At 39.6% G+C, this 14,609-nt stretch overlaps 1 protein-coding gene across 2 annotated transcripts in view; it reads left to right on the top strand.

Annotated features, from left to right (window-relative positions):
• The first annotated feature begins 2,129 nt into the window (after positions 1-2,129).
• Positions 2,130-14,609, top strand: part of HOOK1 (hook microtubule tethering protein 1) — a 99,641-nt gene continuing 87,161 nt past the window's right edge. The window contains exon 1 of one of the 2 annotated variants that reach the window (XM_037827082.1): positions 2,130-2,384. In XM_037827082.1, coding sequence (XP_037683010.1) covers positions 2,190-2,384 — 195 coding nt within the window. In that variant the 5' untranslated portion in view covers positions 2,130-2,189. The remainder of the gene's footprint in view (positions 2,385-14,609) is intronic. The other variant, XM_037827083.1, reaches the window with a different exon arrangement.

The raw sequence follows: 14,609 nt of genomic DNA, 5'->3' as shown, positions 1-14,609 counted from the left end.
ATATTTATAATATTGAGTTCATGTGGTTCATACTTATATCTCAATTTTTATTGTATATTATGACCTTATGACCATTTTCTATGTTATCAAATATTCTCCAAAGCATTATTTTTATTAGTTGCCTAATATTCTATCTTACGAACATACCAGAATGTATTTAAGCATTCTTTCTTGTTGGACATGTAATTTTCAGTGCATTTAGAATGCAATACACATCACTGTTCAAAATCTTTGACTACATTTCTGATTATTTCAACACAATTCCTCACTAGAAATGGAATTATGGATTTATGGTGTTAAATGGTATGGACATTTCAAAATTTTTTGATAAATATTGTCCATTTTTTTTTTCTAAAATGCTTGTTCCACTTGTGTATGAAAGTGCACTTCACTCTTGTTGGCATGATTATCATCTTTTTATTTTATTTCAGTGATTCATGCTTTGTATTTTTCTACTTTTTCATATTTATTTTATATTACTATTTCTTCTTCTCTGAATTCATTGATCATGTCTTCACATGTTTTTCCATTGGATCTAGTATTATGAAGAGAATTGGGCAGCTTTTCCTCTACTGTGCAGAGCCCAGAAGGACAACTCAATTACTCTCCCCACCCCAGTTACTCTTACTAAATATTTTATTTGAATAGTTTAATTACTTGTGGCTCTCAGAGATAAAAGCTTCTAAGTATATATAATTATAGTAACATTCATCAAACTCTTCCATATCCATTATCATTTTTTCCCTTGTGAGGGAGGCAGGGCAAGAAGTGTCATTAGCATTATTTTATGTATGTTTAGGTTGGGGTCCAACAGAAAAAGCTTAGGTCAACAGCTAGTGGACAATGAAGCCGAAATTCAGGCCATGTCTTCAATTCCTAAATCCTGTATTTTTCATTGAGCCACATTACCAGTTCCCAGTGTCTAAAAATATAAAATGATTCCACATGGAGTAAGAAATTTCTAGAGTTATGTTAAGAAAGCCAGTAGCAAATGCATGGATGGTATTTTTAGAAACAAGACTCGTTTCCATTTAGAGGCTTTTAATTGCAGTCAACCAATAGTTTTAAACTTTCAATGTCTAAATATACAAACGCAACAATATAAATGAGCCAGCTGTGTGTTTACACAGAGCATGAATTAATGAGTTTATGAATGAATGATGTAATGGGAATCATAAGCAAAAGTAAGACCACTCTAACCATTCTCAATAGGCCAAACCATCTCTCAGTATCTTGTTCAGCCTCCAATTTTATGCTATCCCTCTCCAACATTCTCAGAAAACAGATTTTCAACCCCCAAAGGAAAATGGGAAACCTTGTACATTTTTTCCATATCATTTTTCGAAAACTGAAAGACCATTTCATTTTCCGTTTTGTTACCTGAAAGTGGTCTCCCCTCTTGCTCCATTTAAAATAAAATTACCGGGGATCCCGTGAGTCTTTTTGGTTTCAGCAGTATTAAGGTAGTTTCTCCTAGGAAACACATTCCTTTGCCACATCTGCCTATGTAGGATGTGGTTTTAATTCCATGTACGTTCTCCTTCTCAAGACTTTAGGGAAGCAGAGGGCCGGACTCCACAGGCGTAGCCTGCAGGCGCGCCAAGGCGAAGGAAGCGGGAAGATGCCGCTGCCTTGCTAGTGACCTGCGTATGCTCTGGGCAACACCACCCCTTCTGCCCCTTTTGCCTCTTGGGACTGTACGGGTATCTGAGTTTCAGCCCTGCCACCTTCCAACGGCGCACGCGCACTCCACCCACCTTCTTCTCCGCCCTCACTGCACCTGCCAGGTCATAAACCCCTTTCCCGCCCAGTCCCGCTCCATCCCGGAGCCTCAGGCTTGTCTCACGTTCATTGGTCGGAGCCCCAGGAGGGCGCGCCCAATCAGGAACCCCTCTTGCTCAACCTATTCCCACTGTCTCCCACCCTCTCCCCTCCCTGCCCCGCCTCTCCTGGGTAGGTTCTTTGTGACTGGTGTGCACACAGGTCACTCAGGGAGGCGGGGAGAGGTGGGCGGGAGTGGGAAGGAGGGGGCGGGGTAGGGGTGGAACGGGAGTGGGCGGGGCCCAGGTGCCCAGCGGCGTCTCCCGCACTCAGGCAGGGGAGGGGGCGAACTCCAGAGAAAGGCGGGGGCGGGAGCGGTGGCGAGGAGGCGGTTACGCCGGCGACGTCGGCTGCGCGAAGTTTCGCGCATGAGTCGCGCTGGCGCTGGGCCTCGCTACCGAGCTTGCCTGGCCGGTGAGCAGGTCGTCGACTCCGGCTCCTGGAGGAGCGCGGGGAGGAGGAAGGTGTCGTGTCACAACTTAGTCGAAGGCGGCCTGGTCATGGAAGACACGCAGTCCCTTCCGCAGCCCGAGCTACCTCTCTGCGACAGCCTCATGATCTGGGTGAGTGCGAGGGCTTGTTGGGACGAGGGGCCAAGGCGAGAAGCACCGGGCGCCCAGTTCTTCCCAGGTGAGCTGGAGGAGGACCCGGGCCATCTGCTCAGAGGACTCTCCGACATGCCTTCCTCACCTCTTGTCGCCCTTGACCGCGAGGGTGGTACCGGTAGTTCGGGCGGCAGGGTCTGTGTCTGTGGGGGCGAAGGGAGGAGGTAAGGGAAGCTAGAGTTTCGGGGTGGGGGTGGGGTGAGGGAGAAGGAGACAGAAAGTAGGAGGCTCGGCAATTAGCCGTATGCTCCAGTTGGACCGTGCCCCTAACTGCTGTGACAGGAACGCAGCGCCAAATCCCCTTCCTTCCAGACCCCTCTTTTCTTCCTTTACCCTGCGCCCCAATTCCTAGACCTTGTAGACCTCCGACTCTCATCTTCCTTCTGCTGAGTAGTCCTTCCATAGGGACCTTTGTGCCACCAGAGAGTGACCTCCCCCCTCATCCCCCACCTTGAGCACAGATGGTCAAGTGGGTCGCAGGCTGTTTTAGTTCCCGGATCGATGCTCTTTCAGTACGCAAGAAGTACTTAGAAGTGATGTTTCCATGTATTTTCTGGGTGGAGAAAAAGATGTGCTGGGTTGGGAGATCATTTTCCCTTTTTCTCTCCTTCCCTTCCAAAATGGACAGCATTTTATTTAAAGAAAAGGAATTACCATTTTCGTTTACACTTTATCAGTGTTTAGGATTTCTGTTAGTTTGTGATATGTTTGGATAGACAAAATCTGTTCCCAGATTCTTCAGTATTTCTGTCAGCAAAATGATGTCTCAGCTCCTGGAGTTTCTCAGGTGTCAGAGAACTGGCAGTAAAGTGTGGGTGTCAGAGAACTGGCAGTAAAGTGTGGGACCTAACCCATATTGGGCAAGGATAGTGCTGGGAGTTCACAAGGTACTGTTGATGATGCTCATCCAACCAGTTGTTTAGTTATGTGTAGGGGAGTATGTGCAAAATGGAATGTAAATGGATTTGATCAGGTAATTGGTTCCCTGGTAGTCTTCTAATGCATGTAATTCAAAAGAATCAGAAATCAGGGAAAGTTTCTAGTTGTGTAGGATGTCGATTGGAAATAATAATTTAAAGCACTGTTTACATTTTGAAGATAAGTAGCTTTTGTTCTAAGTGGAATAAAAATATGTAGGGTTCTGAGTTAAAAGCAGTTAGCTAACTGTTGATCTGTATTCTCATTTAAAATAAGTATTGGGATTTAGATGCTGTATTTAAGACTGTCATGAAATAAGGCAACATTACTTTTAATGATCTGTTTTGTTAAAACCAGTGATTAATTACAGGATGTGTCCTCATCTGTTACATTGTTGCTCTAAACTTCATCTGACTGAGGTAGTAAACTTAGTCTTTATGATGTCATTGAATTACATGTGAGGTGGTGGAGGAGCACAGGATTTTTCTTGAATTGTATTGTAAGATTTTAAAATATTATGTGACTGTATCCATTCTTTTAACCAGTATTTGAGTTCCTACTTTGTGCTAGGCATCAAGGAAGACAAATATCATTAAGAATCAAAGAGCTTTATGTTTTAATCGGAATGGCAGGCAAAGCTGTTTTTAAAATAATGAATTTCACAATGGAAAGCAAAATTCATTAAAAGCTGCAAAAATGTTATAAACCAAATGATACAGAATCATAGATGACAGAGTACACCTGGTTTGTTTGTTTCTCCATTCTTCTCTCAGGCTTCTGGGCTTTGTGGAGAAAGTGGAATGATTGTGCAGACTTGCCTCTACAAATCTACGAATGCAGTTATAGCCAAATCCAGCTATTCCTGTAATGCTGCCCAACTCTATGACACAGGTTGTAAGATACCCAGACCTTTCCTTTCCTATTCCTCTTAGAAAGCCTTATCTGTTCTCTAAGCCCCCAACTTTTCTTTCCCTTAGGCAAATGACCACCTCCTCCTCCTTATCTCTGGCTCTGACTCCGTTACATCATTTATTGCTTTCTGTATGTACAACTTCGTCCCCTCCATTGGCTCCTTCCCCTCTACATATAAATTTGTTCAAATCTTCCTCATATTAAAATGAAAGAACAAACAGCCACACTACCTATTAAAATTCCACTTATTTTCCCTTCCTTTTACAGTCAATTTTTTTTTTCTTATTGCCATTGTGATTTCTTCATTGGTTATTGAGATTTCTTCAAAGAGTTTTTTTTTTTTTCCACATTTGCCTTTTATACTTCCTTAATTCCTAGTCTCTCCTTAGCCTACTGCTCTTGTGCTTTTTTTCTCTAAGGCTTTCACTTAGTTATTAATTTGTCAAACCCAATAAGCACTATATTATCTTTATCTTACATGATGGCAAGACAGTTGAGGTAGGAAGGGACTTTATCCTGCAGCATCTTTCAAGCCATTTTAATCACTTTGGACTTTATTGCAACAGAATTGGGTATTCATCAAAGAGTCTTAAACAGAAAGTCAAGGAGTAGTATAATTGTCTTTCAAAGATCACTCTGATTCTAGTGTGAAGAATGGATTGAAGAAAATCTGATCATGCCATTCCCCTATGCACAAATCTTTGGTGATTTCCCAAATACCTTTTCATGATTTTAGCTACTGCCTTATTTACATCTTATGGCCCACCCCTTACCCCCAGTCATAACTACAAGCGTGTACAGTCTCACGTTCTTTCACTGATTTTTATACCAGGTCAATATCAAGTCTTCTGTAGCCCCAGGAATATGGCCAGATGCTTTAACACCTATAAGCCATTACACATGCTGCTCCCAAACATCTGGAATGCCATCTTGCCTGTTTGACTGTCTAATAAATGCCTATGCACCCTCTGTAAATATGAGCCCTTCATTGTGGAGCATTCCCTTATGATTTCAAGAGAATAGTTTGGAAGCTGTTGCAGTAGTCCAGGAGAGAAATGACTAGGTTTGATGTCACTGGATGGTGAAAAAAATATAGATTAAAGAGATATTTGAGAAGTAAAATCAAAAGGGCCTGTGATTCCCTTACTCATCTCATCTCAAGAGAGACCCTCCTGTCCGCTCAGTTCCCAGGTTTCCCTCCTTCCCCAGCCCAGTTGTCCTGCCTTCCTGTCAGTTCTGCAAGCTTCCTCATATCCTCCCGATAAATTCCCTTTACAATTAAAAAAAAAGAAAAAAAAGGGGGCAAAAAAAAAGAAAAGCACCCAGTGTTCTTTTTTACTTTAATTGTTCTTTTTCACTTTTATTTTTATTCTTATTACTTTTGTGTGTGTGGTAATAAAAATGTTCAAAAATTAATTTTGGTGATGAACGCACAGCTATATAATGGTACTGTGAACAGTTGAATGTATGCTTTGTATGACTGCATGGTATGTGAATATATCTCAATAAAAATGAAAAAAAAAGGGGCCTGTGATTGATTGAATTTAGGGTGAGAGAAATGTGTTGAATGATCCTAGATTTCTAGCATAAAGTACTGAGATTGGAATTCTTGGAAGAGGAGCAGGTTTGCGGAGAAAATCATGATTATCTACCATATGCATGGACCTTCAGTTGGAGCCAGGGGAATTAGAGCAATGTGAGAATAGTTGTTTCTCTATAATCGCTCATCACAGTGTGTTATTAAACTTTTTTTTAACTTTGCCAATATGATACTTGAAAATGGAATCTCATAGTTTTAATGTATTCTATTTTAAGGAATGAGGTTGAGTAGCATTGTGTATAACTAACAATAATTTGTATTTTGTTTCCTGTGAACTCTGTTCATATTTTTTAGTTTTGTTTCTCCTCCATTTACATTATACATATAGTAAGTCACTTATTCTTATTGACTGTACTTCTTAAAGTTCTCTCATATTAACCCCTGCTTCTCTTGCCTCACTGCTGCTGACCTACTTTGGGTCTTTTTAATCACTTGCATAGACCATAGTAGTAGCTGCAGTAGCCTTACTGGACTCCCTAGCTCTATTATTAACCCATGCCAATTCATTTTTCACACTTCAGATATGGTGATATTAAAAAAAGGAAAATCTGATCATGCCACTCCCCATGCACAAATCTTTGGTGGTTTCCAAAATACCTTTTCATGATTTAGCTACTGCCTTATTTACATTTTGTGGCCCACCCCTTACCCCCAGTCATAAGTACAAGCTTTTACAGTCTCACACTCTTTCACTGATTTTTATACCAGGTCAATATCAAGTCTTCTGTAGCCCCAGGAATATGGCCAGATGCTTTAACACCTATAAGCCATTACACATGCTGCTCCCAAACATCTGGAATGCCATCTTGCCTGCTTGACTGTCTAATAAATGCCTATGCACCCTCTGTAAATGTGATCCCTTCATTGTGGAGCATTCCCTCATGATTTCAGGCACAGGCAGACTGAAGCATACTTTTCTCTATAACTCCCATTGTATTTTTTCCATTTTAATTGTTTGCTTTTCCATTAGATTTTAAGTAGTCTCATCTTTGTGGTTCTAGTGTGTCTCACAGGACCTAACTGGGAGTAAAGATTAGCTGACTTAGAAGATCTTTTTTTCCTTTTAATGAAGTATAATATACAAGCAATAAGCGCATAACATACACTTAAACTTACAGCCTGATGATATTTTCCTATGTTTATGCTCATGTAACCATCAGACAAATCAAGATATAGAACATTTCCAGGATGCCAGGAAATTCACTTATGCTACTTCCCAGTAAGATGTGAGAACTATTCTGATTTATCACCAAAGGTGAATCCTTTTTCTTGAAATGCATATAAATGGAATCTTGCACTCTTGGGTGTGGATTTTTTTACTTAACATATCTGTGAGATTTATCTATGCTGTTGGGTAGATCAGTAGTTCATGCTTTTAAAAAACTGCTGTGTAGTATTCCATTGCATGAACATATAAATTTTTTTCATTTTCCTGTTGGTGGAAATTTGGCTATCTTATTGGCTATTTTATTATTACATTGGGCTATTATATTTTGTTGATAACTTTTGGCTCTTGTGATGAAAACATCTATGAACATTCTTGTACATTCCTTTTGTAGAACATAAAATCTGCTTGTGTTGGTAGTATCACCCTAAGAATGGGATTAAGTCATAGCATAGGTGTGTATATGTTTAGCTTTAGGAAATCTGCCAGTTTTCCAAGATGGCTATCTCACTGGTTACTCCTACCAGCAATATTTGAGTGTTCCAGTTGTTCCATATACTCACCATTATTTGGTATGGCCATTCTTTTTAATCTGAACCTTCTTGGTAATTGTGTAGTGCTATCTTAATTCAGTTTTAGTTTTGCATTTTCTTGATAAGTAATAACATTGTGCATCTCTCATGTTTCTTATGAAAGGGTACTGTTTAAGAAGCATTGCCTACCCCCAGGACATAAAGATGTTTCCTATGTTTTCTTCCAAAAGCTTTATTAGTTTACTTTTCACGTGTGACCTGGTTATTTCTCTAGAATTAATTTTTGTGTGTGGTTTGAGATAGCATTATGACTCATTATTTTCTATCTATGTACTAATATTATGCTGTCCTACCTACAGGAGTTTAAAGTAACTCTTGAAATATGATAGTTTATGGCCTTCAATGATGAATTTCTTCAAGAGCATTTTAGATATTCTGGGTTATTTCCATCTCTATATACATTTTTTAAATTTGCTTGTCAATTTTCACTAAAAGAAAAAGGAAAAAAACCTACTGGGATATACATTGGGGTGACATTATATGTCTTGTATCATTTTTCATAAAATTGACATCTTAGCAATATTGAGTCTTTCATGGTATGTCCCTCCATTTAATTTCTCTCTTGAAGTTGCTTTATAAAAGTTACACACTTTTCTACCTTTCGTTAGAGTAATTCATGTGTTTTGATGATTTTTTTGTGCAATTGCAGAAGATATTTGAATTTAATTTTCTAATTGTTTATTACTAGTATGTAGAAATACAATTAATTTTTCTATGTTGTCCTTGTATACAACTATTTATTTAATCCAATAGGTTCTTTTGACTTTCCACATATGCATTATGACATCTGAGAATAATAAAACTTTTACTTTTTTCCTTTTCAGTTTTTAAACATATATTTCGTCTTGCCTTACTGCACTGGCTAGTATATCCAATAACATTAAATTAAAGTGGTGATAGTGGATATCCTTGTCTTGGTTCTGACCAAAGGGAGACAGCATTCCGTATTCACCATTAAGAAATGATGTAGCTGTAGGAATCTGTGGTTTCTCTGAGTGAATTTTTTAGTGAATCATAAAGGATTCATGGATTTCAATATGTAGAGGTCAGGGGAAATAAGTTTTCCAGACTCAGGGAAGAGCCACTAGCAGCAATGTAAATGCTCTGCTTTGGCTATAGGATGAAGGGATGTAATGGAAAATAAATCTTTTTCATGAGATCCCTGGTCCCTTGATATTCTCCTGAATATAGTAAGTAATGTAATGAGTTGAAGGGAAGTAAGAAGAGAGAGAAGATAAAAGTTATAATGACACCAAATCATGGAGGTGAGAAGACAGTTGGGAGTAACTGTTCTTTCAGCACTGGGAGGAGAATGGAGCCACTATTAACAGAATTAGAGAAGTCAAAGGAAGGGTGGTTAAGTGAGGGGCTACCACTTTGCAAGAAAGAAAAAAGTTTAGTTTTTAAAAAGTTATCTTTTATGATTTTTTTGGAGCTCATCTTCCTAAAATAATTAGTTCTTAGAAATGCTGTGCTGCTAATACGGGGAAAATTTAGGGCTTTAAGGATGAAGTTGGACATCATTTACATAGTGGAAGGAATGGATGACACTTTGAAGAAGTTTCTGTGAGAAGATAAGTTCTGCCTCTTGGTTCTGTAACATTGTGAGATTTATTTAATATCTTTGGACTTTCACCAATAAAACTGGTGTTTTACCAGATTTTTTTTTTTAATGGTTTCATTGCTTCTTGAATTCTTTGACAGGCAGGTGAAGGAAAGACTAATACCAACTATATACCCAAATTAACAAATGTATTAAAGACTGAATCTTTCTTATAAGTTCTTTAAACTCAAAGCTTTGGTTTCCTCTCTGAAATGAGTAGCTGGGGGGAGAGTATGGGTATATAGTTTACCTGAAGTTGAATTGTTGTTGGATAGCAGGTGTGATTCCACCCTTTTCTTCTTCGATTTCTAAGATGTTTATATTGAAGCAGTTTAGGAATAGCATTTACACATTTCTGGTTATTTAGAATTTTTTTTTTTCTTTAAATTGAGAAGAAGGTAAGATGATTGTTTGCCGGAACACTGTTTAGTGAGAAGCAGTTGTAGAAGCCTTGTCTGTCCTTTCTGGGTTACTCAGTAAAAAGACTTTTGCCTGTTCACCTCTGTGAAGAGTAATGTGAATGCATTCATTTTCTTTGTTCCTCTGCCTCCACCTCACTCCCATCACTGAGCTTTCTAATTTATTCACTGTTCTTGGTTATAAAACCTTCCAATTTGGTAGTTTATTTTATAGGCAGTTTAAGAACTGCTAGGAGGGGGAGAACCCAAGATGGCGGCTAGGTAAGATAGGGCAAAAAAAACACCTCTGTGAAAAATACTAGATAAAAGCCAGAAAGTGACCCAGAACACCAGTTCCAGCGATGCACCAGCCGGACAAGGTCTGCTAAATCCACAGGGACCGTACATTTGGTGAAACTGGGAGTCTGCATTCTGAAACGAGTGAGTGAGCCGGCTGAAAGTCTCACGGCCACGCTGCGGTGTGGGGAAACCGTGGGTTGGCATTTGGAGATGGACTAGTTCTTTTAAAAACAAAAAAAACAAAAAAAACAAAAACCTGAAACGGACTGCGGATGCAGCAGTGAGAACCGAGCAGTGAAGCATGGCAGGAGCAGGCTGTCCCAACGCCTTGCTATCTGGCATGCAGGATAGCCCTTCCCACACCCGCTGCTGATTGTCTTGGGACCAGGGGAGCAGAGGGGAGCCAAAAGGAGAAAGAAACTGCGTCTCTTGCAACCAACTCCCTGGCGGGCTTGGGACGCTACCGCCCAGGGCCGGACCCATAGCTCAGAGGCACGCCAAAGGTCCCAGTGTGGCGGGGAGTGGTTCCCGCAGCACCAGACACACACCACAATATCAGCTGTGGACAGTGGCCTTTAGGGCACCCACAGCTAATTGTCCCGGACCTGGGAAGGTGGAGCTGTGTGAAAAGGGGGAAATTAACATGCTTCATTCTACCATCTTTGAAACGAGCTGGGAACACCCCTGCATGGCCCGGCAGCCCAGGGCTTCCCTGACAGGCCGGCATGCACTTGTGACGTGGCACAGCCTTCCCTCAGCAGAGGTCCTGGAGGAGCATGGCTGAGAAGGGGAACCCGCTCAGAAATCCCAGGGACCCTATGCCAGTGCCAGGGACTTGTGGGTCAGTGGCAGAGATGATCTGTGGCGGGACTGAGGTGAAGGCTTGGACTCTTGCAACTGCCTTAAATCTCCAGGAACACCTAGGAGGTTTGATTATTAAAGCTGCCCTGCCTCCCTAACCGCTCAGACACACACCCCACATTCAGGGTGGACAGCACCAACAACACACCCAAACTTGGTGTGTTGAACCCCACAACAATCAGAACCCCACACACCACAAAGACAAAGTTGGGGAGAACTGACTTGCGGGGAATAGGTGACTCGCAGACACCATCTGCTGGTTAGTTAGAGAAAGTGGATGCCACCAAGCTGTAGATCTGACAGAGATTGGTATTTTATAGACCCTGAAAGAGCCCTATCAAGTAAAGCAAATGGCAAGAGGCCAAAAACAACAGAAAATGTTAAAGCATATGATAAAACCAGATGATATGGAGAACCCAAACCCAAACACCCAAATCAAAAGATCAGAAGAGACACAGTACTTGGCGCAATTAATCAGAGAACTAAAATCAAACAATGAGAGCATGGCACAGGATATAAAGGACATGAAGAAGAGCATGGTACAGGATATAAAGGACATAAAGAAGACCCTAGAAGAGCATAAAGAAGAAATTGCAAGAGTAAATAAAAAAAATAGAAGATCTTATGAAAATAAAATAAACTGTTGGCCAAATTAAAAAGACACTGGATACTCATAATACAAGATTAGAGGAAGTTGAACAACGACTCAGTGTCCTCGAGGACCACGGAATGGAAAATGAAAGAGCAAAAGAAAGAATGGGGAAAAATAAAAAAAAAAATCGAAATGGATCTCAGGGATATGATAGATAAAATAAAACGTCCAAATTTAAGACTCATTGGTGTCCCAGAAGGGGAAGAGAAGGGTAAAGGTCTAGAAAGAGTATTCAAAGAAATTGTTGGGGAAAACTTCCCAAACCTTCTATACAATATAAATATACAAAGCGTAAATGCCCAGCGAACTCCTAATAGAATAAATCCAAATAAACCCACTCCAAGAGATATTCTGATCAGATTGTCAAATACTGAAGAGGAGCAAGTTCTGAAAGCAGCAAGAGAAAAGCAATTCACCACATACAAAGGAAACAACATAAGACTAAGTAGTGACTACTCAGCGGCCACCATGGAGGCGAGAAGGCAGTGGCATGACATATTTAAAATTCTGAGAGAGAGAAATTTCCAACCAAGAATACTTTATCCAGCAAAACTCTCCTTCAAATTTGAGGGAGAGCTGAAATTTTTCACAGACAAATGCTGAGAGATTTTGCTAATAAAAGACCTGCCCTACTTCAGATTCTAAAGGGAGCCCTACCAATAGAGAAACAAAGAATGGAGAGAGAGAGATAGAGAAATTTAACAGATATATATATAGAACATTACATCCCAAATCACCAGGACACTCATTCTTCTCTAGTGATCACAGATCTTTCTCCAGAATAGACCATATGCTGGGACATAAAACAAACCTCAATAAATTAAAAAAAAAATTCTATTTATTCAATGTACATTCTCTGACCCCAGTGGAATACAAATAGAAGCAATAACCATCAGAGACTTAGAAAATTCACAAACACCTGGAGGGTAAAACTGAGGAGGAGATGAAAAGATTCCCGGATAATCAAAAGCTGAGGGACTTCATCACCAGTAGATCAGTCCTATAAGAAATGCTAAAGGGAATTGAGCAGGCTGAAAGGAAGGGACACTAAACAATTGACTGAAACCACATGACGGAATAAAGATTTCCAGTAAAGATCTCATGGTAAATATAAATACCAATACTACTGTATTTTTTATTTGTAACTCCACTATTTACTTCCTACAGGATCTAAAATACATAAACTGTAATGATAAATCGGTGGTTTGGACTCAATGTAAAATATGTAATTTTTGATAAGAACTACATAAAGGTGGGGGAATGGAGGTGTATAGGAACATAGTTTATGTATCCTATTGAGGTTAAGCTGGTATCAAAGAAAAACAGATTGTTATAGATTTAAGAGGTTAAATTGAAGCCCCATAGTAAACACAAAGAAAGTATCAGAGAATATGACCATAGAGATGAAAAGTAGAGTAGGGGTTCTGAGAAGTGGGGGAAGGGGCAATGGGGAGTTAAGAAATGAGCGTAGGGTTTCTGTTTGGGGTGAAGTGAAATTTCTAGAAATGGATGGTGGGAAGCTGATAGCATTGCAACATTCTAAATGTGATTAATCCCACTAATGGAATGCTAGGGAGGGGTTGGAATGGGAAGATTTAGGCTGTATATGTGTTTCCACAAGTGAAAAAAATAAAAAACAGTCTAAATAGATAATAACAATTAAATGCCAAGGATGATCCTGGATGGGATCTGAGGATGGAGGAGAGGAGGCTCAAAGGGACACAGTTGGGACATAAGGAAAAAAAAAAAGAAAGTGTAGAATGTAAGCTTTGTATCAATGTTGAATTTCTTGAACTTCTTGGCTGCACTTAAAGGGAATGCATAAAAGAATGTTCTTGTTCGTGAGAAATGTATATATGAATTATATTGTTTGTTCAAGGATGTGTGCAGCCTGCTGTCCTGTGTTCAGAAGACAGAGCGATGGATGATGGATGATAGATAGGGAAGGAAGGAGGGAGGGAGGGAGAGAAAGAAAGAAATGGTGGTGTGACAGGATGTTAAAGTTGGTGGATCAGGGTATTGGGGGAGGGGGGTCGGGTATGCTGGAGTTTTGTGTATGGGGTTTTTTTTTTAATTGTTTTTGCAACTTTTTGTGTAAGTTTGAATTTATTTCAAAATAAAATTTAAAAAAAAAAAAAAAAAGCACTGCCAGGAGACACTCCAACTTCCATGGCTATACATAGAAGTTGATCTTAATCTAAACATTGACAATGAAGCAACTACTTACTGTGGGATGTGTGTGTGTGTGTGTGTGTGTTTACTGTGGGGTGTGTGTGTGTGTGTGTATTTCCTTATACATATTTTAAAATATTTTGCCTAATATCCTAAATAGATACTTAGGAAATTTCCAAAGTTATTATGAGTTATAGTACCAGAGTTTCAGTTACTTCCTTATTGTGAAATATAACATATGTACAAAAAGATATGGTTTTCAAATTACAATTTAACAAGTAGCTATGGAACAAATTTCAAAGGATGTTATGGGTTACAGTTCCACCATTTCAATTCTTTCCTTCTATCTATTTTAACACCCTAGCAACTAAGAAAAAGCAAATTATGTAAAGATTCAGTATTCATAATTCTTTGTTAAATTCCATCTTGTCTGTTGCTACTCCTTCCTCCAGTTAATCTTTTTCGCCTTCTTCAGGGATATCCAGGCAGTGACCACCCTAACCTATTCATATTGAAAAGGGGTGTCGACTTTATGAGCAAAGGAGACATATCTGGTTGATGTTCTTGTAGAGGCTATTGCCTCTGGGTTTGGGGACTTAGCTGGCATAGGAGCACTCTGAAGGATTTATGTTTAACAATCGTTACCCCATCCATTACCATACCTTTGAATTCACCATCATTAACATATTTTAATGTATCATTACCCCTCACTAGCTACAGTCTATCACTAGGTCCCCAATATTCTTATGTTGTAAGACATTGATTTTGCGTTGTTCAGATAGTTCATAGAAGTGGTAACATACAATCTCTCTCCTTTTGTGTCTGAGTTTTTTCACTCAGAATTATATCTTCAGTGTTCATCCATGTTACTATATGTTTCAAGACCTTATTGCTTCTTACTTACTGCATAGTATTCCATCGTATGAATATGTTGAAGGACACTTGGATTGTCACCATCTCTTGGCAATTGTAAACCTGCTGCTGTGAGTGACGGTGTACAAATGTCTGT

Source organism: Choloepus didactylus, chromosome 2, assembly GCF_015220235.1.
Source record: "Choloepus didactylus isolate mChoDid1 chromosome 2, mChoDid1.pri, whole genome shotgun sequence".
NCBI lineage: Eukaryota > Metazoa > Chordata > Mammalia > Pilosa > Megalonychidae > Choloepus > Choloepus didactylus.
The sequence above is the reverse complement of the archived record's forward strand: the minus strand, read 5'-3'. Positions and strand labels throughout refer to the sequence as shown.